Raw genomic sequence first — 25,130 nt, forward strand, 5'->3', positions numbered from 1 at the left:
ACAAACATGCAAAAGAATAAGAAATCAGGAAGGGGGCAAATAGTTTTTCACACCACTCTATCTATCTATCTATCTATCTATCTATCTATCTATCTATCTATCTATCTATATATATATATATATATATATATATATATATATATATATATATATATATATATATATATATATATATATATAGATACATATATAATATATATATATATATATGTAAGCTTATAAGTACTGCCTTACTTCTCTTTAAGAAAGGAAGATGTAATGATACTTGATTTAAACGATTCCATGTCTTGGTGGGTTTGCGTAGCTTATTGTCAATATCTTTACACCTGTTTTTAAGACTTATTGACTGAAACGGGCTTTCACGAAAAAAGTTAGGGCTTTGCTACAGGATACACCCTCCACAAGTTAAGCAAGTAAAAATAAAAGTGTATATTTCTGTTTTATTTAAACCTTTTAAGTTTGTATGCATAGCCCCATTTGGCTGTTTTAGTTTTTTTTTTCTTTCTTCAGTAATATTTAATCTCCTTAAAGAAAAACAACATATGCATTTTACTTTTTTTGTATCTCTTTAGTAATATTTTAGTGTAAAAGGATAACCAGTATTTAAACCTTTTATGTTACTTTATAAAGTTGTTTTACACAATGTTAAAAAATTAATAAGAAAGCTACATAATTTGGCAGCTGCTGCTTTAATTTTCAATGAAATGAAAAAAGCTCTCCAAAAGAAAACCTCAATGAAGAAGAAACAGTTTGCACTATCTAAAAATAAGAAACCCTCATTTATAAAGGTTTGCTGCAGATGACTTAACTGAAAATAAATTAATACTTCCTATGTGTATAATACATATTTATCTATTTTACTTATGCCTTTATTCCAGCAACTTGCAACATCTGAGGTACAATTTGTTACATTACTTTTGTTTTTTGCAGCACAGGCAGGTGAAGTGACTTCCTCAGGGTCACACAGTGGTGTCAGTACCAGGATTTGAACTGACAAGCTCCGGGTTTGCTGAAATATTACTGAAGAAAGAAAAAAAACGAAAACGGGCAAATAGGACTATGCATACAAATGTCCATCCATCCATTATCCAACCCGCTATATCCTAAATACAGGAGCCAATAAGTAGATATGTATATATACAGTATATATATGTGAATGTATGTATGTATGTATGTATGTATGTATGTATATATGTATGTCTATATTTATATGTATATATATATATATATATATATGTAGATATGTAAATTTGTATATGTATGTATGTATATGTATATATATATATGTGTGTATATGTGGATGTGTATATGTATATATATGTATATGTAGATATGTATATATATGTATATATGTTTATGTATATATATATATGTATATATATATATATATATATATATATATATGTTTACATAACCTCTTTAACACACTACTTCTCCGCTGCGAAGCGCGGGTATTTTGCTAGTATATATATATATATGTATGTATGTATGTGTATATATATATGTATGTATGTATGTGTATATATATATGTATGTATGTATGTGTATATATATATGTATGTATGTATGTGTATATATATATGTATGTATGTATGTATGTGTATATATATATGTATGTATGTATGTATGTATTTATATATATATATATATATATATATATATATATATATATATATATATATATAAATACATACATACATACATACAATGTATGTGTATGTATACTAGCCAACCCGCGGCGTAGCATATGCCGCATAATTATGTATTGATGGGTGAACACTTCCTGAACGACACAGTTGTCCAAATGGCGTGGGTTTGAGGATACGACTGTGAGTGAATGAAAAGATAGACCTCTGGAGAGAGCAACATATAATTGTCCGTGACTGAAAGCGGGATCGTCTGTGACGAAGAAGGCCACGCTGGTGAAAGTTACATCCAGGTAGACTAATCTGCTACACGGCTGCGTTAGAAAAACCGACTTATCCCGGATGAGTTTCACCGGCAGTAATGATTAGGAATCTGGTTGGAACAAAACCCTGCAGCCATAGGGGTTCACCAGGACCGAGTTTGGGAAACACTGCTGAACAGAGACGAAACTGACTCAGGTGAGGAGTTGGGGCGGGCAAAGTAGTTGCAGCTATTGATTATTCAGTGTTGTTTGCCTGGGTGTTTGATCTGCTTGACGGGATCAGAAATAAAAGGAAAACAATGTGAAGGCAATGTCACAGGTGTTCCTGTGGTATAGCGGGTCCACAGCTTCCCTTCAAAAGGCCATTTTTAAATAAATAATCATCGCGCTCACAGCGTAGCGAGGGGCGTGGAAGTTTGGCTGAAACAGTTTCCGGGTGGAGTCGTGCTGGGGGCGTTTTTCCCCTATGCAGTGTGCGAGCGGGTGAGGAGAGAGAGAAAGCCGGTACGTTAAGAGTGAGCGAGAGCAGGCTCAAAGGCAGTGTGGTATAGCGGGTCCATAGCTCCCCTTCAAAAGGCCATTTTTAAATATGTCTGATCTGCTCAACGGGATCAGAAATAAAAGGAAAACAATGTAAAGGCAATGTCACAGGTGTTCCTGTAGTATAGCGGGTCTACAGCTCCCTTCAAAAGGCTATTTTTAAATAATCACTGTGCTCACAGCGTAGCGAGGGGCGTGGAAGTGTGGCTGAAACGGTTTCCGGGTGGAGTCGTGCTGCGGGTGATTCTCCCCTGTCCAGTGTGTGAGTGAGTGAAGAGAGAGAGAAAGCCGGTACGTTAAGAGTGAGCGAGAGCAGGCTCGAAGGCAGTGTGGTATAGCGGGTCCATAGCTACCCTTGAAAAGGCCATTTTTAATCAGGCGACTGACAGTAGTGGAGTCAGGCACAGAGAAGGTCAGCTGCTGAGAGAGCGTCTCGACTGTTGCAGGGACTACATCTGTGAAGCAGGTGAGACGCTAATGAAACAGAGGCACAGGGCTTATTGGTTTTTAAAGACTGCTTCCTTCATTGTGTTTTAACCTCAGTTTTAAAGGATTGTTTTAAGGATCCCATGGTATACCCCTCGCAAACTGTTTTACACGCTGCATATAGCAAATCACATCCGCAAGATACATGCCTCTATGAGCAGTCAACGTGGCTTAGAGGTGCTTGTGGACTCTAGTACAGACGAACATAAATGACGCCGTTTTTTCTGTGTCGTCGCGTCCGAGTTTGTGGGCATGGCTCTGCGAGTTGTCGTCATATCCAATGGTCTTAGAGTTGGTGGGCGTGGCTCCATCCTGCGTGCTTCCATGGGTGTCTTGCTTGCTCTGGCGGCGGCTTAGTGAATTTATATATATATATATATATATATATATATATATATATATATATATATATATATATATAATATAGAGAGAGAGAGAGAGATGTTGTTTGGTGCTGTACTGAGTCCTGCTATAAGTGCTTGACCACAAAGAAACATGTTAAAACAAAGCATTTCTGATAGAAACATATACATCATATTATTGTCATTATTAGTAGGGGCCTACAATAAAAATTCAGTGTAAGTTACGTTTCTAAGATATTCTACTTTTTCATAAGATTTGAAGATAATGGTGATAAATCATATTTTTAGAGCATAGTTTTAAGAAAATCAGATACTTGTACTGTATGCTTTTTTCAATTAATAATTTTATGCTGAATGCTTTCTTTATGAGTGGTTGCCTTTGGAAGGAAGTTAATTTCAGTTACATTTTATTAAAGCTAATATATAAAACACTCTTAAAATAATGTAGTTATTAAGATACTTCATATTTTCGCAGTCCTTGTAATCTTTCTTAACTTCTTTTACTCCACATCAGTTTCCTTTTTCTTTAAATAATTAATTAAAAATAATTTTGATATATTCTCTTTGTGGTCCACTCATTCATTTCCTTAATCCAGTTTTAAAATTACACGAACCTATAGCCAGTCTTGGCAGCAATGGGCATGAGTTACATTGTTTTGTTCAGTTGTGAAATGTGTATGGTCTTTTGGTTAATTTTTCTTCTGAGAATTTTTAAATCAACATGCTTGTTTTGTTCTTTAGAAATAACTGTACTAAACACATTATTAATGTTGTTGGGCTTCTAATAATCACTCTCCATCAGACAGATGCTGTGTAAAATGATGGCAACTTTAAAATTGATATACATTGAATGGGGTCAACATAAAACACTCAATTGTTAAAAAACATTTAATCTTGTCACCTAGAATTAACCCTGATTTTCTCTTTCATTAAACGTTTCAATGCTAGCTAAACATTCAGCGATCGACAAGGAAGGCTTTTACTGATTTTGAAGAAGGAGTCATTAAATTCATACCAACGTACAAGTATGATCCAAAGACTGACAAATGGGACTCCAGGTAATGCTTTGAAATCCATTATTAATCTTTTGTTGCCATTCACTGTGAAATATTACCTGTAGTCTAAAAGACATCTGACAGGTAGTATTATTTCTTTCTTATATGTGCAATAGAGATTCTGTCACTCTAGTGAATTATGGGAATAAAGCACTGTTAGCTAGTGGTCTGAAGTTGTCTGAAGTTTAATATTAGCATCTTTTTTTTTATTTAATTTGCCAATCAGTCATACGCATTTTTGACACAATTCAAAAGCTCCACATAATACCTTTATCCAAAATGTTGCAGTTATGCTATCCTAGATTAAAGGTTTGGTTTTGTCATCAAAACAGGTTAGATGATAAATAATACATGAAAATATATCTCTTAATCTTCTTCTTACTTACACGATGTAATTCTTTATAGTTAACAATCTCATATATTTGTGTTTTATTTTTATGTGTAGTTTACTTTTCCAAGTGTGTATCTTTTACAGTTCTAATTTTAATGTTTTAGTTAGTATTTACTGTATGTTGTGTACTGTGTTATGCATCAATTGTTTGTGACTGTATGTCAGTTGACTCTGTCATCTACATTGCATCTCGTCTTGCAGACTTAATCTTGAGGGGTGCTTAATGTTGCACATATGCAGATATAGTTTATTGCTTCTTATTTTTTGGAGGTCATTTGCATGATACACCAACTTAAGTAAAAAATGACTTTCAGAATAATATTAAATTAGTACTTTCAACACCACATTTTTTTAACTTACTGATAACAAACTTGTTTAGAAAGTATTACTTGTATTTTACATATTACTTATGTATTTGTGTGCTTTTATGTGCATTTTTAACTACAAACAGTAAGCAAGTATGTGTGATGTCCTTTTACAATGGAAAGATTTTAAGTTTTTAAAAAACTCATGGACCTGTTTCTGAATTACTTCAATGATTTCTACTTTTTGGGCATTTTGAATGTTGGTCTTAGTCTTTTATGTGGATGTCAAAATGTAGTGTAAATTCTAGCTTCCCAAGAAACAAAATTTGCATGACCATAAAAATTATAATGGATAAAGAACTGAAAATCATTTGTCATTCCTCTGAAATTAGGTGGATAAGAAGTATAGAAGCAAGTTACTGTTTGTAATGCAAGAGGCAAAGAAACACAGGAATTAAGAACAGCTTGGTGTTTTTGAGCATCTGCTATAGATTTGTACTCGATACATGATTAGTTTGTCTGTTACCATAATTAAGGCAGATTGATTTAGGACTACTTGTTGCCAGCTCTATTGCTTCTTTGGTGGTGTTTATTGTCACTGCATTTAAGAACATTTATTACTAATATAAAATTATTTGTGTTTAGGTTATGATTATTTAATCATTCACATTGAATATACAACATCCTTAAAAAATGTTACATAAATCTGACATTTCTAATTTTGAACAGTGTGTTAATTGTACTGTCTTAAATATGAGATCAGTTTAATATCATTATTGACATTATAATGCAATTTCATTATTTGATTCTATTACCTGTAAACTAAAAATTGTTACAACAGCCCATACTCTGAACTTTCCTTCCTATTTTATTTGAAAATTTTATCTTTTGAATTTAGCAATACAGTATTCTAAATTTGGTTTATTACAATATAGTAATTTGTATATTATATTAACCTGTTAAATACAGTAGTACTAGGGTGTTGTACCGTGTTAGCCATTATGAATGTAGAGAAAAGCCAAGCAAAATGACACCTTTTATTGGCTAACTAACTAAAAAGATTACAATATGCAAGCTTTCGAGGCATATAAATAAATTTACATCTTGCCTGAAGAAGGGGCTAGAGTTGCCTCGAAAGCTTGCATATTGTAATCTTTTTAGTTAGTTAGCCAATAAAAGGTGTCATTTTGCTTGGCTTTCCTGTTAAATACAGTAATTATCATGTTTTATCAAATTAACTTAATCATATAGCATTTAGTCTAGAATGTTTTTAATGTGTGAGATCAACATTGATTCTGCCTCACAACTTCAGAACACTGGGATGGAATCCTGGTTTGTCCCTTGTCTTCATGGAGTTTTTATACCATACTCATGTCTGTGGTGGTGCTTTTCTTGGTCTTCCAGTTTTCCTCCTCATTCTAATGACATCTAACTTAGACTGATTGTCAGCTCTAAATTAAACATGTATGTGTGGACAGGCTTGCTGTATCCTGTAATGATCTGGTGCAACATGCCTTGTTTTCGATAATGATGGCTGTGATCCTGACCTGGATTAGCAAGTTTACCAGATCAACAGATGGATTAGTTTACACAGTGGTGGAAAGAGCTCTTATTTGTAAAGGGCTGCAATGTATTACAGTAGACCATGTCTCACTCTCTTTGTGTATGAAGTACATATTGGTACTCTTTCAATTGAGCAAGACTGGACTTTTAGAAAAAATAGTGATTTTTAAGTTGTTTTTTCTTTGTTTGGGAATTAATTTACGCTTAAAATTATAAATTACTAGCCGACGCCCTACGGCGGTGTAAGAATAGGAATGGAAAACGGTGAGAAAGGAATTCAGAAATCAAGAAGAAATAAAAACTTCTTGAAAGACGCAGTGTGCATGTAGAATTTCCGGCCTAGCAGGATTACATGTGAAAGTGATAAATAAATCAGGCTTTCCGAATTTACGTACTATGGCCATGGCATCCTGATAGTTTTGTTGCATGCATCTTGGACTTCCTGGAAATGTGGACGGTAATATGATCATTTTGCTTACACGTACATTGATATTTTCAGCGTTTTCTTGCATTGCGTCTGATAGTTCAACGTGCAGATCTTGTTGATGTAATCTGAGATAGTTGAGACGTGCGCCCTCTGTTTTAACGTACGCATCTACGACGTACTTTTGGAATAGTTTGCCGCTGGAGTGCAAAATACTAAACGTATTTCTCATTGCTAATCTGTACGCGTAAAATTGGCATTGAGTAAGCCTTATTTGCTTGGCGGTTCTTTTATCGGGAAGATATTGTAAATCTTTGTGCCAGCCAATGTTTCTGTAAGGGAATAAAAGTGGGTAAACCATAGGATCGCAATTCATATTGAGCGTGGAAATCTGTTTACAGGAGTTACCTATGGGATAGATGCAAGTGTCCCTTTCGGCAGGCGTTTCGCCATCTTCTCCGACGAAAATCACTGCAGTATCGGTGTGACGTGTCGGGGCATTGTATCGTCGTAAATCCTGCCTAGGGTTTTCCTTGAAAACCATTCTTACAGATGCTGTTGGATTGGACTGAGCGATTTCATGCATGTTTGTGTATGATTTAGCGAAGGCGTTGATGGTTCTGAGCATGGAATATAGCTGGAGAAGTACATTTTCACTGCTTGCAGAGTTTGCTTTATTTTATAAGTGTACTTCAGTAGCTTGTGCTGTGTCAAGAACATACAACTATCCATATCCTGGAGAGGTAGAAGTGTTAGCGTATAGTGGAGAGATTTGGTGATAAATTTGCCCATGTATTTTAAAACAGTATGGTCCGTGTCCAGGAGTTTGAGTTATCTGTACAGCCATGGAAGCAAACGCTAGAGAAGAGTTGTATTCTCGAATGTGTTCACAATAATTTTTAGCTTCTGATGTTCGCTGTGTAAGAAGCTGTTGTAAAGACACAGGTGGCTCCCGCAAAGGTGGTAAAGCTACTTTGCCGTTGTGGCAGCACCTCGAGTACTTGTTGGATGTATTACGCTCAGCAGGCCATTATAGTGCATGACATGGAAGAGGATGAGTAGGAATCGAGAAATGCCGTGTCGGCTGCATGTTGGCGGGACCGGTTTTGAAGAGGAGCTGCAGGTAGCGTGGGGAAGGGTTTGGAAGAGGACAAATAGGAATCGAGAAATGCCGTGTCGGCTGCGTGTGGGCGGGACCAGTTTTTAAGTGGAAGCAGGACGAACCAGAAGAGAAATATACAGTGGTGTGAAAAACTTTTTGCCCCCTTCCTGATTTCTTATTCTTTTGAATGTTTGTCACACAAAATGTTTCTGATCATCAAACACATTTAACCATTAGTCAAATATAACACAAGTAAACACAAAATGCAGTTTGTAAATGGTGGTTTTTATTATTTAGGGAGAAAAAAAATCCAAACCTACATGGCCCTGTGTGAAAAAGTAATTGCCCCCTGAACCTAATAACTGGTTGGGCCACCCTTAGCAGCAATAACTGCAATCAAGCGTTTGCGATAACTTGCAATGAGTCTATTACAGCGCTCTGGAGGAATTTTGGCTCACTCATCTTTGCAAAATTGTTGTAATTCAGCTTTATTTGAGGGTTTTCTAGCATGAACCGCCTTTTTAAGGTCATGCCATAGCATCTCAATTGGATTTAGGTCAGGACTTTGACTAGGCCACTCCAAAGTCTTCATTTTGTTTTTCTTCAGCCATTCAGAGGTGGATTTGCTGGTGTGTTTTGGGTCATTGTCCTGTTGCAGCACCCAAGATCGCTTCAGCTTGAGTTGACGAACAGATGGCCGGACATTCTCCTTCAGGATTTTTTGGTAGACAGTAGAATTCATGGTTCCATCTATCACAGCAAGCCTTCCAGGTCCTGAAGCAGCAAAACAACCCCAGACCATCACACTACCACCACCATATTTTACTGTTGGTATGATGTTCTTTTTCTGAAATGCTGTGTTCCTTTTACGCCAGATGTAACGGGACATTTGCCTTCCAAAAAGTTCAACTTTTGTCTCATCAGTCCACAAGGTATTTTCCCAAAAGTCTTGGCAATCATTGAGATGTTTCTTAGCAAAATTGAGACGAGTCCTAATGTTCTTTTTGCTTAACAGTGGTTTGCGTCTTGGAAATCTGCCATGCAGGCCGTTTTTGCCCAGTCTCTTTCTTATGGTGGAGTCGTGAACACTGACCTTAATTGAGGCAAGTGAGGCCTGCAGTTCTTTAGACGTTGTCCTGGGGTCTTTTGTGACCTCTCGGATGAGTCGTCTCTGCGCTCTTGGGGTAATTTTTGGTCGGCCGGCCACTCCTGGGAAGGTTCACCACTGTTCCATGTTTTTGCCATTTGTGGATAATGGCTCTCACTGTGGTTCGCTGGAGTCCCAAAGCTTTAGAAATGGCTTTATAACCTTTACCAGACTGATAGACCTCAATTACTTCTGTTCTCATTTGTTCCTGAATTTCTTTGGATCTTGGCATGATGTCTATCCTTTGAGGTGCTTTTGGTCTACTTCTCTGTGTCAGGCAGCTCCTATTTAAGTGATTTCTTGATTGAAACAGGTGTGGCAGTAATCAGGCCTGGGGGTGGCTACGGAAATTGAACTCAGGTGTGATACACCACAGTTAGGTTATTTTTTAACAAGGGGGCAATTACTTTTTCACACAGGGCCATGTAGGTTTGGATTTTTTTTCTCCCTAAATAATAAAAACCATCATTTAAAAACTGCATTTTGTGTTTACTTGTGTTATATTTGACTAATGGTTAAATGTGCTTGATGATCAGAAACATTTTGTGTGACAAACATGCAAAAGAATAAGAAATCAGGAAGGGGGCAAATAGTTTTTCACACCACTGTATATGAGATTTTTGCTTATCAAAAGCGTCATAATTAATTAGATTACTGAAAGGAAGGAAACCTTGGCAGTATTTCTGTCTCTCTCTCTTTTTTTTTTTTTTTTTATCTGTCATCCATAGAAGATCTCTAGTACCACAAACAGTGGTGTTTGTTTCCACTGTTGTGGATATTGTATGCCAGGGGTGCCCAATGCGTCGATCGCGATCTACCGGTAGATCGGAAAGGTAGTGCAGGTAGATCATGTTGCATTAAAAAAAAAAAAATCTTTTAAACTTTAGTCTATCATATATCCTCCCTATGGCATTTGCCACTTGATTGAGATACAGGGCGGCCAGTCTGAGATGTCTTTTCTTCTAACACACTGGTCATCCCGCATGCACGATCAAACGCATGAGCTACTGCAAAACTCCGGTTGTGATCTGGTTAGTCTTCCAATTTATATTGACTAAAGAAGGGATTTAAAAAAAAAAAAATTGTTTGGGGAGGGTATGGGCTGGATGTGCATTTGGAAGAGGATTTTTTTCTCACAATGTCACAATCGAAGTGTGTTTGTCTGATCTCTCAATCTATCTTTGCTATTCCAAAGAAGGAAAACGTTGAAAGGCACTTTCGAACTGTTCATAAAAACTACGAAACTGACTTCCTTCCGAAAAGCGATCTGAGAAAGAGAAAGGAGAAGGAACTAAAATCACAGTTAATCGGACAGCCGTCATTTGTCACTTGGCTTACTTCAAAAGCAAAGGCAGACACACCAAAGCATCATTTTGGGTGAGTCACTCGATCATTAAGCATAAGAAGTCCTTCCAAGATGGAGAGATGATAAAAGAGGCCTTCATTGAGACAGATGGCTAGGGTGAAATTCCTGCTGAGATTTCAGGATCCCTGGCCAGAGAAAAAGGAGTTTCTCCTTGTCATTAAAAATGCTGAATACAAGCAACTTAATAATGATCAATGGTCGCTAGACTTGGCATTTTTTTCCCGATCTGACCAACATGTTGAATGAGCTTAATTTACAGCTGCAAGGAAAAGAGAACTCCATGGTCAATATGATTAGCTCAGTTGTTGCATTTTTCGTTGGAAAGTATTATCTGTCCTCAAAGCTGCAGCGTCTTGATTTGGGGAACATCCAAAACCTCGCGTCAGAGCTGGAGACGCAATGGAAGGCGTGTGCACAACTTGACAGCATACGATACACAGAGTGGATTGAAAATTGCCTGTCAGACTTTGACAGATGGTTTCAAGACTCAGTTTTACTTGAGCCAATCTTTACATTTAAGTGCTATCCATTTAGGGAAGATGTTGAGGGTGATTCACCCGCATCAAAAATTGCAACACTGTTTCACCTAAAACTCCTCTATAGTGGATGATGAGATTTTGACACTACAGGATGACATTCAGCTGAAGTCTGGGCTTCTTGGACAGTTTTGGAACTTACTCACAGAGGAAAAGTACCCAAACATGAGGAAATGTGCTACCTCCTTGACTGCATTATTCGGCTCTACTTATTTATGCGAGTCAGCCTTTTCCCACATGAAGATTATTAAATCCAAATACTGTAGTGACCATAAATGTATTGAATTGTTATTGTGCCATAAAGGTTATGTAAGGTATGACAACATATATTTTATGAATAAAGTATACTCAGTATGTATATATCTCATTTTTAATGTAGGTAGATAATTTTGACCTGGTCATTTTAAAAGTAACTTGCAAGCTGAAAAAGTGTGGGCACCCCTGTTGTATGCCATAGTGTTTTGGGCTGTTATAATATTTTAGTATTCAATTTTTTTGTTGAAACATCAGCCTTTAGAAAAAGACTTTTATGAGAGTTATGCATGCTCCTGAGAGTCTTAATATTTTAAGTGCAGGATGGCTTTGAACAGAATAAAATGTGACATTAGAAGAAGACTGCAAATATATTTTAATGACATGTACTTCAGTTATATATTGCTAATTTATTTATTTATTATTTATACCTTAGTGGCAAGTGTCGAGTTCCAGCCTGGTGTGATCGAATCTTATGGAGGGGGAGTGATGTGAAGCAGCTATCTTACAGGAGCCACATGAAACTTCAGACCAGTGACCATAAGCCAGTCAGCGCTCTGTTTGATATAGGTGTAAGGTTCTAGCAATTTTCACAATGTTTCATGATGAGATTATGAAGAACATATGTTTTCATGTTACCTCAGTAATTTGTTGCTTGTTTTAACCCCTTATGCCTTAACACTAGAATTACCAGATCCTACGAAAAAACTCATAGATCCAGCCCACCTTAAATCTCATCGCACCTCTCTGTCAGCATCCTGTAAATGTGCCAGTAAAGACAAGCAGCAAGCAGCCTGCTATTCCATCCCCCCCACTGCCGCAGAACGTGCACAAAGTTCTTCCAGCTCATGCCTTGATTATCTGGGAGTGAAGTGCTGGAGTTTTAGAGTGGAAATAATAGATTGTTATTTGGAACAAATGCCTTTCATGTGTGTTCCGTTTCTACAATAATCTGTGAAAAACACATTGTTAAAAGAGAAACGTTTTTCATATTTTAGTAGTAAATGACAAAATGTTGGCATAAACTATATAATGTGTGAAGCCTGAAGTCCAAAGATCAAATAAACAGGCGTAGCAGTAAGATCTGCTGACTTGTAATCAAGAGTTCCCGGTTCGATCCCGACTGACTCCTAGTTTTGCCGTTTTCAGTAGTGAGCTGCTTTTATTGTTAATATTATACAGTACACACATATATTTGGTTTGCATCTGTAACAGACAGTGTACATTTATAGTACTTGTAAAAGTTACCTTTTTTTTTTTTTTCACTTTTATTCTCTGTCACGATCACAATACATACTACCGCCCCCCCAGGGATCTGACGCTGTTAGTTTTTATTTGAAACTGGGAATAACTGTAGATGTGAGTGGTGTTTTGAGGCAGTGGAACTGGACATTCTCTGATCTGGATGGATAAAAGCTGACACACAAATGCTGGTGAATCTGCCTTCTTTGAATCTCACCGTCACTTGATTTTTTTTATTCAGTTTTATTGAGTGTTCATGCTCACGCTGAATTAGTATGCACTTTATGGTCTATTAAAAACAGAGACATAGGTATATATGATATTTGAAATTATTCATTTTATGACCTGTATAGTACATTTCGGAAAACATTGTGTCATGGATGCAACATTATTCATATTACTCATATTCATTTGCATAACATCTTTTGGTTGTAATCAGTGACCATGTGTTTTTTTTTTTTCCCCCCTGATCTTGCCAGTCCCTAGATGTTGCTGCATGGTGCTGTTTCTTTTGTACTCCAGGACATGCAGAGGAAAGAATAGTACAGAGAGGTTGGTTCAGCGCTATATGCAATCATCAAATTCAAATGTTAATAGTTAACACACACGCAATGACTGTCCTTTCTACATTTATGACGTGCACCTGTTGCAAAGTGCATACTTCTCTCTGTGCTGTGGTTTCTATTATACACCTGAAAGAAAGAGACAATATATGACATTCTGAAGAAATCATTTTATGACCTGAATAGTACCAATCGGAAAACATCATCGCACTAATGCAATATTATTTGAAAACGAACAGCGTCAGATTGGGTGTGAATTTATGCTGCCGCTGTTACTTAGTCAAGAAGGGGGGGGTGGGGGGTACAGCATGATCGTGATTGAGAGAATAAAACTGAAAAAAGCTAACTTTTACAAGTACCATAAGTTTATACCCAATGTCCCATATATTTGTCTTTCTTTTTTTCTCCATGCTGCATTGACATCATGCACAAGGAGGCGTAAGATTATTCAGTGTTGAACTCGCAGGTGGCCAGTTGCTGTGTGCTATAACAAGTTGACCTGGCGGCAATCAACGCACATGTACTGTGCAGGGCATGCACGGGGGCCACTGAGAAAAGAAGAGTGTTCATGGCTCACCTTGCAGAGGAACTTTGTCGTCGCATCTTACTAGAAAAGGCGATGGAAAAAGAAAAGGAGGATGCAACATCGACAAGCTTCTGTTCCAAGACAGCCGCTTTCCCCAGGAAAGTAAACTGAGTCAGTGTCAGGTGCCCTTTCAATGTAATAGGAACCAAAGCATAGAGAGAAGTGTAATGTAGAAAGGACAATCCTTGCGTGTGTGTGAACTGTTAACATTTGAATTTGATGATTGCATATAGCGCTGAACTGACCTCTCTGTACTATTCTTTCCTCTGCATGTCCTGGAGTACAAAAGAAACAGCACCATGCAGCAACATCTGGGGACTGGCAAGATCGGGAAAAAAAAAACACATGGTCACTGATTACAACTACAAGATGTTATTGCGAATGAATATAAATAATCTTGCATCCGTGCCACAATGTTTTCTGAAATGTCCTATACAGGTCATAAAATGAATAATTCCAAATATCATATACAGTGCATCCAGAAAGTATTCACAGCGCATCACTTTTTCCACATTTTGTTATGTTACAGCCTTATTCCAAAATGGATTAAATTCATTTTTTTCCTCAGAATTCTGCACACAACACCCCATAATGACAACGTGAAAAAAGTTTACTTAAGGTTTTTGCAAATTTATTAAAAATAAAAAAACTGAGAAATCACATGTACATATGTATTCACAGCCTTTGCTCAATACTTTGCCGATGCACCTTTGGCAGCAATTACAGCCTCAAGTCTTGTTGAATATGATGCCACAAGCTTGGCACACCTATCCTTGGCCAGTTTCGCCCATTTCTCTTTGCAGCGCCTCTCAAGCTCCATCAGGTTGGATGGGAAGCGTCGGTGCACAGCCATTTTAAGATCTCTCCAGAGATGTTCAATCGGTTTCAAGTCTGGGCTCTGGCTGAGCTACTCAAGGACATTCACAGAGTTGTCCTGAAGCCACTCCTTTGATATTTTGGCTGTGTGCTTAGGGTCTTTGTCCTGCTGAAAGATGAACCGTCGCCCCAGTCTGAGGTCAAGAGCGCTCTGGAGCAGGTTTTCATCCAGGATGTCTCTGTACATTGCTGCAGTCATCTTTCCCTTTATCCTGACTAGTCTCCCAGTTCCTGCCACTGAAAAACATCCCCACAGCATGATGCTGCCACCACCATGCTTCACTGTAGGGATGGTGCAAGGTTTCCTCCAAACGTGACGCCTGGCATTCACACCAAAGAGTTCAATCTTTGTCTCATCAGACCAGAGAATTTTCTTTCTCATGGTCTGAGAGTCCTTCAGGTGCCTTTTGGCAAACTCCAGGCGGGCTGCCATGTGCCTTTTACTAAGGAGTGGCTTCCGTCTGGCCACTCTACCATAGAGGCCTGATTGGTGGATTGCCGCAGAGATGGTTGTCCTTCTGGAAGGTTCTCCTCTCTCCACAGAGGACCTCTGGAGCTCTGACAGAGTGACCATCTGGTTCTTGGTCACCTCCCTGACTAAGGCCCTTCTCCCCCAATCGCCCAAGTTAGATGGCCGGCCAGCTCTAGGAAGAGTCCTGGTGGTTTCGAACTTCTACCACTTACGGATGATGGAGGCCACTGTGCTCATTGGGACCTTCAAAGCAGCAGAAATGTTTCTGTAACCTTCCCCAGATATGTGCCTCGAGACAATCCTGTCTCGGAGGTCTACAGACAATTCCTTTGACTTCATGCTTGGTTTGTGCTCTGACATGAACTGTCAACTGTGGGATCTTATATAGACAGGTGTGTGCCTTTCCAAATCATGTCCAGTCAACTGAATTTACCACAGGTGGACTCCAATTAAGCTGCAGTAACATCTCAAGGATGATCAGGGGAAACAGGATGCACTTCAGCTCAATTTCGAAGGCTGTGAATACTTATGTACCTGTGTTTTCTCAATTTTTTTATTTTTAATAAATTTGCAAAAACCTCAAATAAACTTTTTTCACGTTGTCATTATGGGGTATTGTGTGTAGAATTCTGAGGAAAAAAATGAATTTAATCCATTTTGGAATAAGGCTGTAACATAACAAAATGTAGAAAAAGTGATGCACTGTGAATACTTTCCGGATGCACTGTATACCTATGTCTGTTTTTCATAGACCATATGGTGCATACTAATTCAGTGTGAGCAAGAACTCGCAGTAAAACTAAATAAAAAAAAAATCAAGTGATGGTGAGATACAAAGAAGGCAGATTCACCAGCGTTTGTGTGTCAGCTTTTATCCCTCCTGATAAGAGAATGTCCAGTTCCATTGCCTCAAAACACCACTCACATCTACAGTTATTCCCAGTTTCAAATAAAAACTAACAGCATCAGATCCCTGGGGGGGGGGGGGCGGTAGTATGTATCGTGATCGTGACTGAGAGTATAAAAGTGTGGGGGGGGGGGGGAGGTAACTTTTACAAGTCCTATAAATTTACAGTGTCTGTTACAGAAGCAAACCAAATGTATGTGTGTACTGTATAATATTAACAATAAGAGCAGCTCACTACTGAAAATGGCAAATCTAGGAGTCAGTCAGGATCGAACCGGGAACTCTTGATTACAAGTCAGCAGATCTTACCGCTATGCCACGGAAGCTGTTGTATCGTCCTTGAACCTTTTGTGAGTGTTTATTAAATCTTTGGACTTCAGGCTTCACACATTATATAGTTTATGTCAATATTTTGTCATTTACTACTAAAATATGAAAAACGTTTGTTTTAACAATGTGTTTTTCACAGATTATTATAGAAACGGAGCACATAAATGCATTTGTTCCAAATAACGATCTATTATTTCCACTCTAAACCTCCAGCACTTCAGTCCCAGATAATCGAGGCATGAGCTGGGAGAACTTTGTGTGCATTCTGCGGCGGTGGGGAGATGGAATAGCAGGCTGCTTGTCTTTATCAGCACATTTACAGAACAAAAGAGGCTGGATTTAATGTGGGCCAGATCTATGAGTTTTTTCATAGGCTCTGGCAATTCTAGTGTTAAGAGTTTTTTTTGGCATTATTGTACCTAAATTAAATGCCCAAAGATGAATGGTTATAAGTAATTAGCTGCCAATGGCTGAAGAATAGTGAGTATAACATTCCAGATACTTAAATGATAGCCTTTATAGGAATAAAAAGCTTTGCTTTACACCATTATCAACTAAATAAACCAGAATAAATTAGGCTTTTTAGGCATTTCTCTTCAAAAAAACTGAGTTGTACAGTACATGACCAAGACATTTTATGACATACAACTGTGGAATCAGTTTTCTTTTGGTGTCCCAGTCTGTCAGTTATCACCGTAGCAAGTTTAGATTTCATATCCGATAGCATTGCAAACACTATATGACAAAGAGTGTCCTGTCCCCCTTTTTGGAAATATTTTGTGTCCCAGTTTGGAAACATTTAGCCTGTTGGACCTAAACAGTCACTTAAAATAATCATTGCAGTATATTGTTTTGAAAAAAATAAAAATTAAAACCAGACACATACACACTATATATATATATATATATATATATATATATATATATATATATATTATAGTGAAAGATTGAGGCCTCCATGACCCCTTGAACCCTCTGATCAGACGTCTTACACCAAATAAAAGTCCAAATATTACTTTTATTTAGACAATTATGTGCACAAAGCACCCTATACTCCACAACACTCATATAAATAAATCAATAAACCAATACACTATAATCAATCCTCCACACTCCCAGACGCGTTGCCACCCTTCCACCCAGCTCAGCTCGACGTCTGGGATTTCCCATGGTCCTTTATACTCCCTGACCCAGAAGTGGTTCCTGTTCCACAACCCACAAGTCCTTATTCCTCCCGGGTCAGGGTAACCAGTCCTTTTCTTCAACCCGGAAGCACACCGTCTTGTCCTGGGATTATGACGTACTTCTGGGTTATAGGGCATATAAGAGTCTACGGGCTTCCCTACAGCGACTTCTGGTGGTCCCCAAGGCATCCAGCAGAGCTGTGCATAAAAACTACATAGTCCATGAGTCCCTGCTGGAACTCGGGGCACGTCTATGCTGCAGGGAACGCGCCATCTGGCGCCCTGGGGGTATTGGCCGGAATGAAAAGCCGGCCACATATCACAATGTATACATATATATATCACACTGAAGCAACAAGTAAATATTTTGTAACTAGGTATGTATAATTATGTACTCATCCAAACCTTTACTTTCAAAATTCTTCTTCATGCCAGTCCTGGAAACAGTTTCTTTTTACCACTAGACACAAAGTAACCTTAAAATTTTATACAATAGATTGGTGTTTTTGTATTGTAATTTACATATGTGTTCCTTCCTTATGTTGCAGTTTCCCCACAAAGGTTTAGTGTGTTTTCATTTATTTATTTATTTATTTTTGTAGTTGTTGCTTTTTTCTTACATTTCACATCTGCAATAAACTAAGTACAAATGTATATTTTTATACCAGTTCCAGGTCATGGGGTGGAGGCAATGTAGCCCTAAGCGCAGGGCAGGAAACAGACCTAGAGCTAGTCACACACACACACCCCTAAACTGTTCACACAAGGACCAAGAAAGAGTGTCTAATCAACCTAAACAGCACACTTTTGAGATGCAACTTGAAAACTTGCACACTTAAAACAGTAGCATGGAACAGTGACATTTAGGGATGCACACAGTTCATTGTGGGTGGAGGCAGCACTACACATTGCAACTACATTTGATTGAAAAGCAGTTCCCTGTGAAAGTTTGTTCGATATAATTCAGTGGCATTTGACTGTAGGGGGGTACGTTTCCAGAAGTCCAAATTAAACTGGAAGAGCACTGCTCTGAAAAGTAACATACGGATGTTGTGCAGCAGGTGGCTTTTAGGTTTGTTAATTGAAAACATGATGCTTGAAGTGTAAAACTGCATGCTGCCATTTTTAAAAGTTACACTATAAGCAGTACTTGCTAATCAAGCATTGCATCAAGTCCTTCAACACAAATGGTGTTCTCGATAGTCCAAACTGATCAGAAACTGACTTGGGGCCTTCATATTTCGTATGACTACCTTTCTATAACATTTCTAGGACTTCATCAACTCTATGATTCCTTTTTTGAAGAAGACATTTTCCTATTACAGACTTCAAGTCTACTTGCATGTCAGCCAAACATTCCCCATGCCTGCTGACAGAAATGTATTCATCACTGTGCATAAAGATAAGCTGTTACACATGTAATATATTTCCTGCCTTTTATGCACTGCTGTGACATGTAATATGAATGACCAGTCATATACACTTATACATCATTGGAATGCTCTGAACCTCATCTATGCAATGATAATGAACCTTTCACTGTATATGGCTAAGTGTAGGTGGGATGTTTGATAATAACAGATTCACCTAGTTGTGATGCACTTCTCGCCTTGGCATATGCACATGCATATCACATATTTTGCTAATGAAATACAGCAGACAACATTGAAACATGATTTATTTGACAGAGAACACCCTTAAGTATGTAAAAATATGATTATTGCTTTTGATTGACATGTAAGTTTATCGCAAAATACATAAACATTTTGTTAACAGTATAGTTTTTCTTATGTTTTTTTTTTATATAGTTTTATCGTTTTTATTTTGCAGTGCTATGAAAAGTATACTGTATGTTCTTTGTGTTGATTATTAGCTCAGTCTTAAGATGAACATATGTTACATGGCAGGTGAAAGTAGTGGATGAACAACGCTACAAAAAAGCATTTGAAGAAATTGTTCGAATGATGGACAGGATGGAAAATGATTTCCTTCCTTCACTACAGCTTTCCCAACGAGAGGTAAGTTGATCTACTAATAAAAGAGAGCCACTTTCATGTATAATTATGTAAAGTGAACCTGGAAACTTCACAGAATAGTACAATAAATATAGAAGGAATGTGGAAGGAAATCAGCCACAAAAGGAAATTACTGATCATAGTTTCCTCATATTTATTTTATTTTGTCTATACTAGTATGCTTCCCTGGTAGCCTGTAACATACTACAACTCTTAGAAAGGTTCCATGTTGATATTGTCTACGTGTTAACACTAGAATTACCAAAGCCAAAAGAAACAATTGAAATCCTGGTCCACCTTATCAAAATATCAGAAAACATCCATCCATCCATTTTCCAACCCGCTGAATCCGAACACAGGGTCACGGGGGTCTGCTGGAGCCAATCCCAGCCAACACAGGGCACAAGGCAGGGAACCAATCCTGGGCAGGGTGCCAACCCACCGCAGGACACACACAAACACACCCACACACCAAGCATACACTAGGGCCAATTTAGAATCGCCAATCCACCTAACCTGCATATCTTCGGACTGTGGGAGGAAACCGGAGCGCCCGGAGGAAACCCACGCAGACACGGGGAGAACATGCAAACTCCACACAGGGAGGACCTGGGAAGCGAACCCAGGTCCCCAGATCTCCCAACTGCGAGGCAGCAGCGCTACCCACTGCGCCACCATGCCGCCCATCAGAAAACATCGTTGTACTAATATTATTTTCATTCATATACCTTCATGTTGTCAGATCTGGTTTTTTTGGGGGGGACTGAGAGAATAAAACTAAAAAAAAAAAAGGCTAACTTTTGCTTGACCTGGCGACAATGAACGCACATATACTGTACAAGTCATGCATGGGATCCACTGAGAAAAGAAGAGTGTTCATGGCTCACCTTGCAGAGGAACTTTGTTGTCGCTTCTTACAAGAAAGGTGATGGAAAAAGAAAAGAGGATGCAACATCGACAAGCTTCTGTTCCAAGACCTCCACTTCTCCCAGGAAAGTAAGTTCAGTGTCAGGTGCTCCTTCAGTGTAATTGGAACCACAACATAGGGAGAGGTGTGTACATTGCAACAGGTACACGTCGTAAATGTAGGAAGGACAGTCCTTGGGTGTGTGGGAACTGTTAACATTTGAATTTGATGATTGTGTATAGCGCGGAACTGAGCACTCTGTACTATTCTTTCCTCTGCATGTCCTGGAGAATAAAATAAACACCACCATGCACCAAAATGTGGAGACTGGGCAAGATCGGGGGAAAAAAAACTCGGTCTCTGACTCATGAAGGTATGCGAATGAATATAATGTTGCATTAGTGCAACAATATTTTCGGAAATGTAGTATACTGGTCATAAAATGAATTATTCCAAATGTCATATATATACCTATGTCTCCTTTTTGGTCAGTGCGGCTTTGACATCATGGACCATAAGGTGCACACTAATTCAGCGTGAGCAGGAACACTCAAGAATAAAACTGAATTAAAAAAAAAAAGTTCACATCCACAATCATTCTCAGTCAAGCACATCACTCACACCCACGTCCACGGTTGTCCCAGTCTCATTCACGCACAAGGTCTGACACTGTTTTCAAATAAAGAGGTGGTATAACAAAACAAGTTTGTTTGTTGTACCAAGTCTTTATCTGAAAACAGAGTCAGGTTGGTGGGGGGAGGGGGTTTTGGTTGTGGGAGCGTGAATGTGACTGAGAGAATAAAACTAAAAAAAAAAAAAAACGCTAATTTTGACAAGTACTACAAATTTACACTGGCTGTATCAGACACAAATCAAATGTATGTTTTTATTGTATAATACTAACAATAAGAGCAGCTCACTACTCAAAACAGTAAATTTAGGAAGTAGCTGGTATCGATCCTGTGACCTCTTGATTGGGAATCAGCAGTTCTTACCATTGCACCACGCAACCTGTCGTATCAACAGCCTACCGTAACCTGCTTTCTTTTTCTTTGGTTTTATCTATACATATTAATAAAAGGCAAAGCCCTCACTGACTGACTGACTCATCACTAATTCTCGAACTTCCCGTGTAGGTGGAAGGCTGAAATTTGGCAGGCTCATTCCTTACAGCTTACTTACAAAAGTTAGGCAGGTTTCATTTCGAAATTCTATGCGTAATGGTCATAACTGGAACATATTTTTTGTCCATATACTCTAATGGAGGAGGCGGAGTCACGTATCGCGTCATCACGCCTCCTACGTAATCACGTGAACTAAAAACAAGGAAGAGATTTACAGCACGAGTCAAACGCGGGAACGAAGGTAAATGACATTAATTTTTGACTGTCTTTTAATACTGTGTAAGCATACATATTAACACATGTGCAATTAAACGTGTGCATTTACGGGGTGATTTCTCAGGCTTAAAAGCTCGCCTTTTATCAAACACGGGAACAAAGGTAACTGACGTTGTTCACTGTCTTTTAATACTGTGTAACCATACATATTTACACGTGCAATTAAACGTGTGCATTTACGGGGTGATTTCTCAGGCTTAAAAGCTCGCCTTTTACTAAAAAGGTAAATGCAAAACTATTTTCAATCATTCTATGATCTGCTTCTCACAACTGAAGGCACCGTGGCTGATGGTAAATGACGTTAATTTTTGACTGTCTTTTAATACTGTGTAAGCATACATATTAACACGTGCAATTAAACGTGTGCATTTACAGGGTGATTTCTCAGGCTTAAAAGTTCGCCTTTTATCAAACGCGGGAACAAAGGTAAATCACGTTCTTCACTGTCTTTTAATACTGTGTAACCATACATATTAACACATGTGCAATTAAACGTGTGCATTTACGGGGTGATTTCTCAGGCTTAAAAGCTCGCCTTTTACTAAAAAGGTAAATGCAAAACTATTTTCAATCATTCTATGATCTGCTTCTCACAACTGAAGGCACCGTGGCTGATGTTACGTCACTTGCTGTCCAACCATATGCTTTCCCTTTCGGGAATCGAAGCTCTGAGGTTTTCTTTTGTTCTTAATTAAAATTTAAAAGCAATACTTCACCGCTGCTAAGCCCCTCTAGCGCTGACGTCCGAGTTTCGATTACCGTAAGCAAGTGCAGTGAGTGTGTAATTACATTCACGGCATTCGTAGTCTGATTCACAATCTGATTGTATGGGTGGTTACCTATGAGGTAACGCTTATACTTGGCCACCAAGTCAGGTCGAAGTGATCACTCGAGTAAAGGCAGCTTCACAAAAAAACAGATCCTTAACAAACTGTTATTAGTATATTTTCCCTCAATTTAAAAACGTTTTATTTTCTTCTTAATAAAAATTTAAAAGCGGTACTTCGCCGGTGCGAAGTGCGTGGATTTGACCGACTGACACATACAGACATATTCATGAGTGCAGGTACTTCGGAAAGAAAGCACCGTGTAAACCTAAAGTTTAAATTAAGTTCATAGACCTACAAAAGGTTGCCATTCATTTGAGGCAAGATTGCTTTTCTTCTGTACAACTATAGATTGCATTCTCAAGAGTGTGCTTGCACGGCTTCAGATATATATGTATATATATATATATATGTATGTCTATATATAAATATGTAAGCTTATAAATACTGCCTTACTTCTCTTTAAGAAAGGAAGATGTAATGATACTTGATTTAAACGATTCCATGTCTTCCTGGGTTTGCGTAGCATATTGTCAATATCTTTACACCTGTTTTTAACACTTATTTACTGAAACGGGCTTTCACGAAAAAAGTTAGGGCTTTGCTACAGGATACACCCTCCACAAGTTAAGCAAGTAAAAATAAAATATATATTTCTGTTTTATTTAAACTTTTTAAGTTCGTATGCATAGCCCCATTTGGCTGTTTAATTTTTTTTTCTTTCTTCATTAATATTTAATCTCCTTAAAGAAAAAGAACATATCCATTTTACTTTTTTTGTACCTCTTTAGTAATATTTTAGTGTGAAAGGATAACCAGTATTTAAACCTTTTATGTTACTTTATACATTTATTTTACACAATGTTGAAAAATAAATAAGAAAGCTACATATTTTGGCAGCCGCTGCTTTCTTTTTCAATGAAATGAAAAAAGCTCTCCAAGACAAAACGTCAATGAAGAAGAAACAGTTTGCACTATCTAAAAATCAGAAACCCTCATTTATAAAAGTTTGCTGCAGATGACTTAACTGAAAATAAATGAATAGTTCCTATGTGTATAATACATATTTATCTATTTGACTTATTCCTTTATTCCACCAACTTACAACATCTGAGGTACAATTTGTTACATTACTTTGGTTTTTTGCAGCACAGGCAGGTGAAGTGACTTCCTCAGGGTCACACAGTGGTGTCAGTACCAGGATTTGAACTGACAAGCTCCAGGTTTACGGAAATATTACTGAACAAAGAAAAAAAATGAAAACGGGCAAATACGGCTATGCATACAGATGTCCATCCGTCCATTATCCAACCTGCCATATCCTAAATACAGGAGCCAATAAGTACATGTTTATATACAGTATATATATATATATATATATATATATATATATATATAATACATACATTCACACACATATATATATATATATATGTCTATATATATATATATATATATATATATATATATATATATATATATATGTAGATATATATATGTAGATATGTAGATATGTAAATTTGTATATGTATATATATGTTTTTGTGGATGTGTATATACGTATGTATATGTAGATATGTGTATATGTAGATATGTATATATATATGTATATGTATATATGTTTATGTGTGTCTGTGTGTGTATATTATATATATAAAAGACAGCAACACTCATAACAATGACAACACAATTACATTGACAATCATGTTACGTTATTTTTAAAATGTTTCCTTTACTTTTTCATAACCTCTTTAACACACTACTTCTCCGCTGCGAAGCGCGGGTATTTTGCTAGTTCTTGAATAAAAGTGCACTTGTTTTTGTTATACTTGTTCCTTTTGTGAAGGTGTTTATTTGATATTTGGACTTCAGGCTTCACACATTAAACACTTAATATCTACATTTTGTCAGTTATTACTAAAACATGAAAAACATTTCTATTTTAACAATGTGTTTACATAGATTGTTGTAGACACAGAATACACATGAAATGCATGTATTCCAAATGACAATGTATTATTTACCCTATACAGCTCCCGGTACTTCACTCCAAGATAAACACTGAGCACTGAGAACCTTCTTTGCGAATTGAACTACGGCAGTGGGCGGGGGGATGGGATACCAAACTGCTTGTATTGATTGACACAATTACAACACAAAAGACACTGACGGAGAGGTGCAAACGGATTTAAGGTGGGCCGGGATTACGAGTTTTTTCGTAGGCTTTGGTAATTCTAGTGTTAAGCAATAAGAGTAAAGATAATAAAATACTTTGTTACTGGGGTTCAAAAAAACTCTTCAAACACTGGATAATCTGATGTTACTCTGGCAATCGCTTAGTGTTTAAAGATTAGTATGCCCATTCTTATGCCGTAAAAAACCT

General features: G+C 37.6%; 1 protein-coding gene across 1 annotated transcript in view; it reads left to right on the forward strand.

Annotated features, from left to right (window-relative positions):
- ocrl (OCRL inositol polyphosphate-5-phosphatase) overlaps positions 1-25,130 on the forward strand; it is a 165,298-nt gene that overhangs the window by 102,335 nt on the left and 37,833 nt on the right. Inside the window, exons 13-15 of the mRNA XM_051934970.1 lie at positions 4,246-4,355; positions 11,875-12,010; positions 19,506-19,616. Coding sequence (XP_051790930.1) covers positions 4,246-4,355; positions 11,875-12,010; positions 19,506-19,616 — 357 coding nt within the window. The remainder of the gene's footprint in view (positions 1-4,245; positions 4,356-11,874; positions 12,011-19,505; positions 19,617-25,130) is intronic.

The sequence above is a fragment of the Erpetoichthys calabaricus genome, chromosome 12 (genome assembly GCF_900747795.2).
Source record: "Erpetoichthys calabaricus chromosome 12, fErpCal1.3, whole genome shotgun sequence".
Lineage (NCBI taxonomy): Eukaryota > Metazoa > Chordata > Cladistia > Polypteriformes > Polypteridae > Erpetoichthys > Erpetoichthys calabaricus.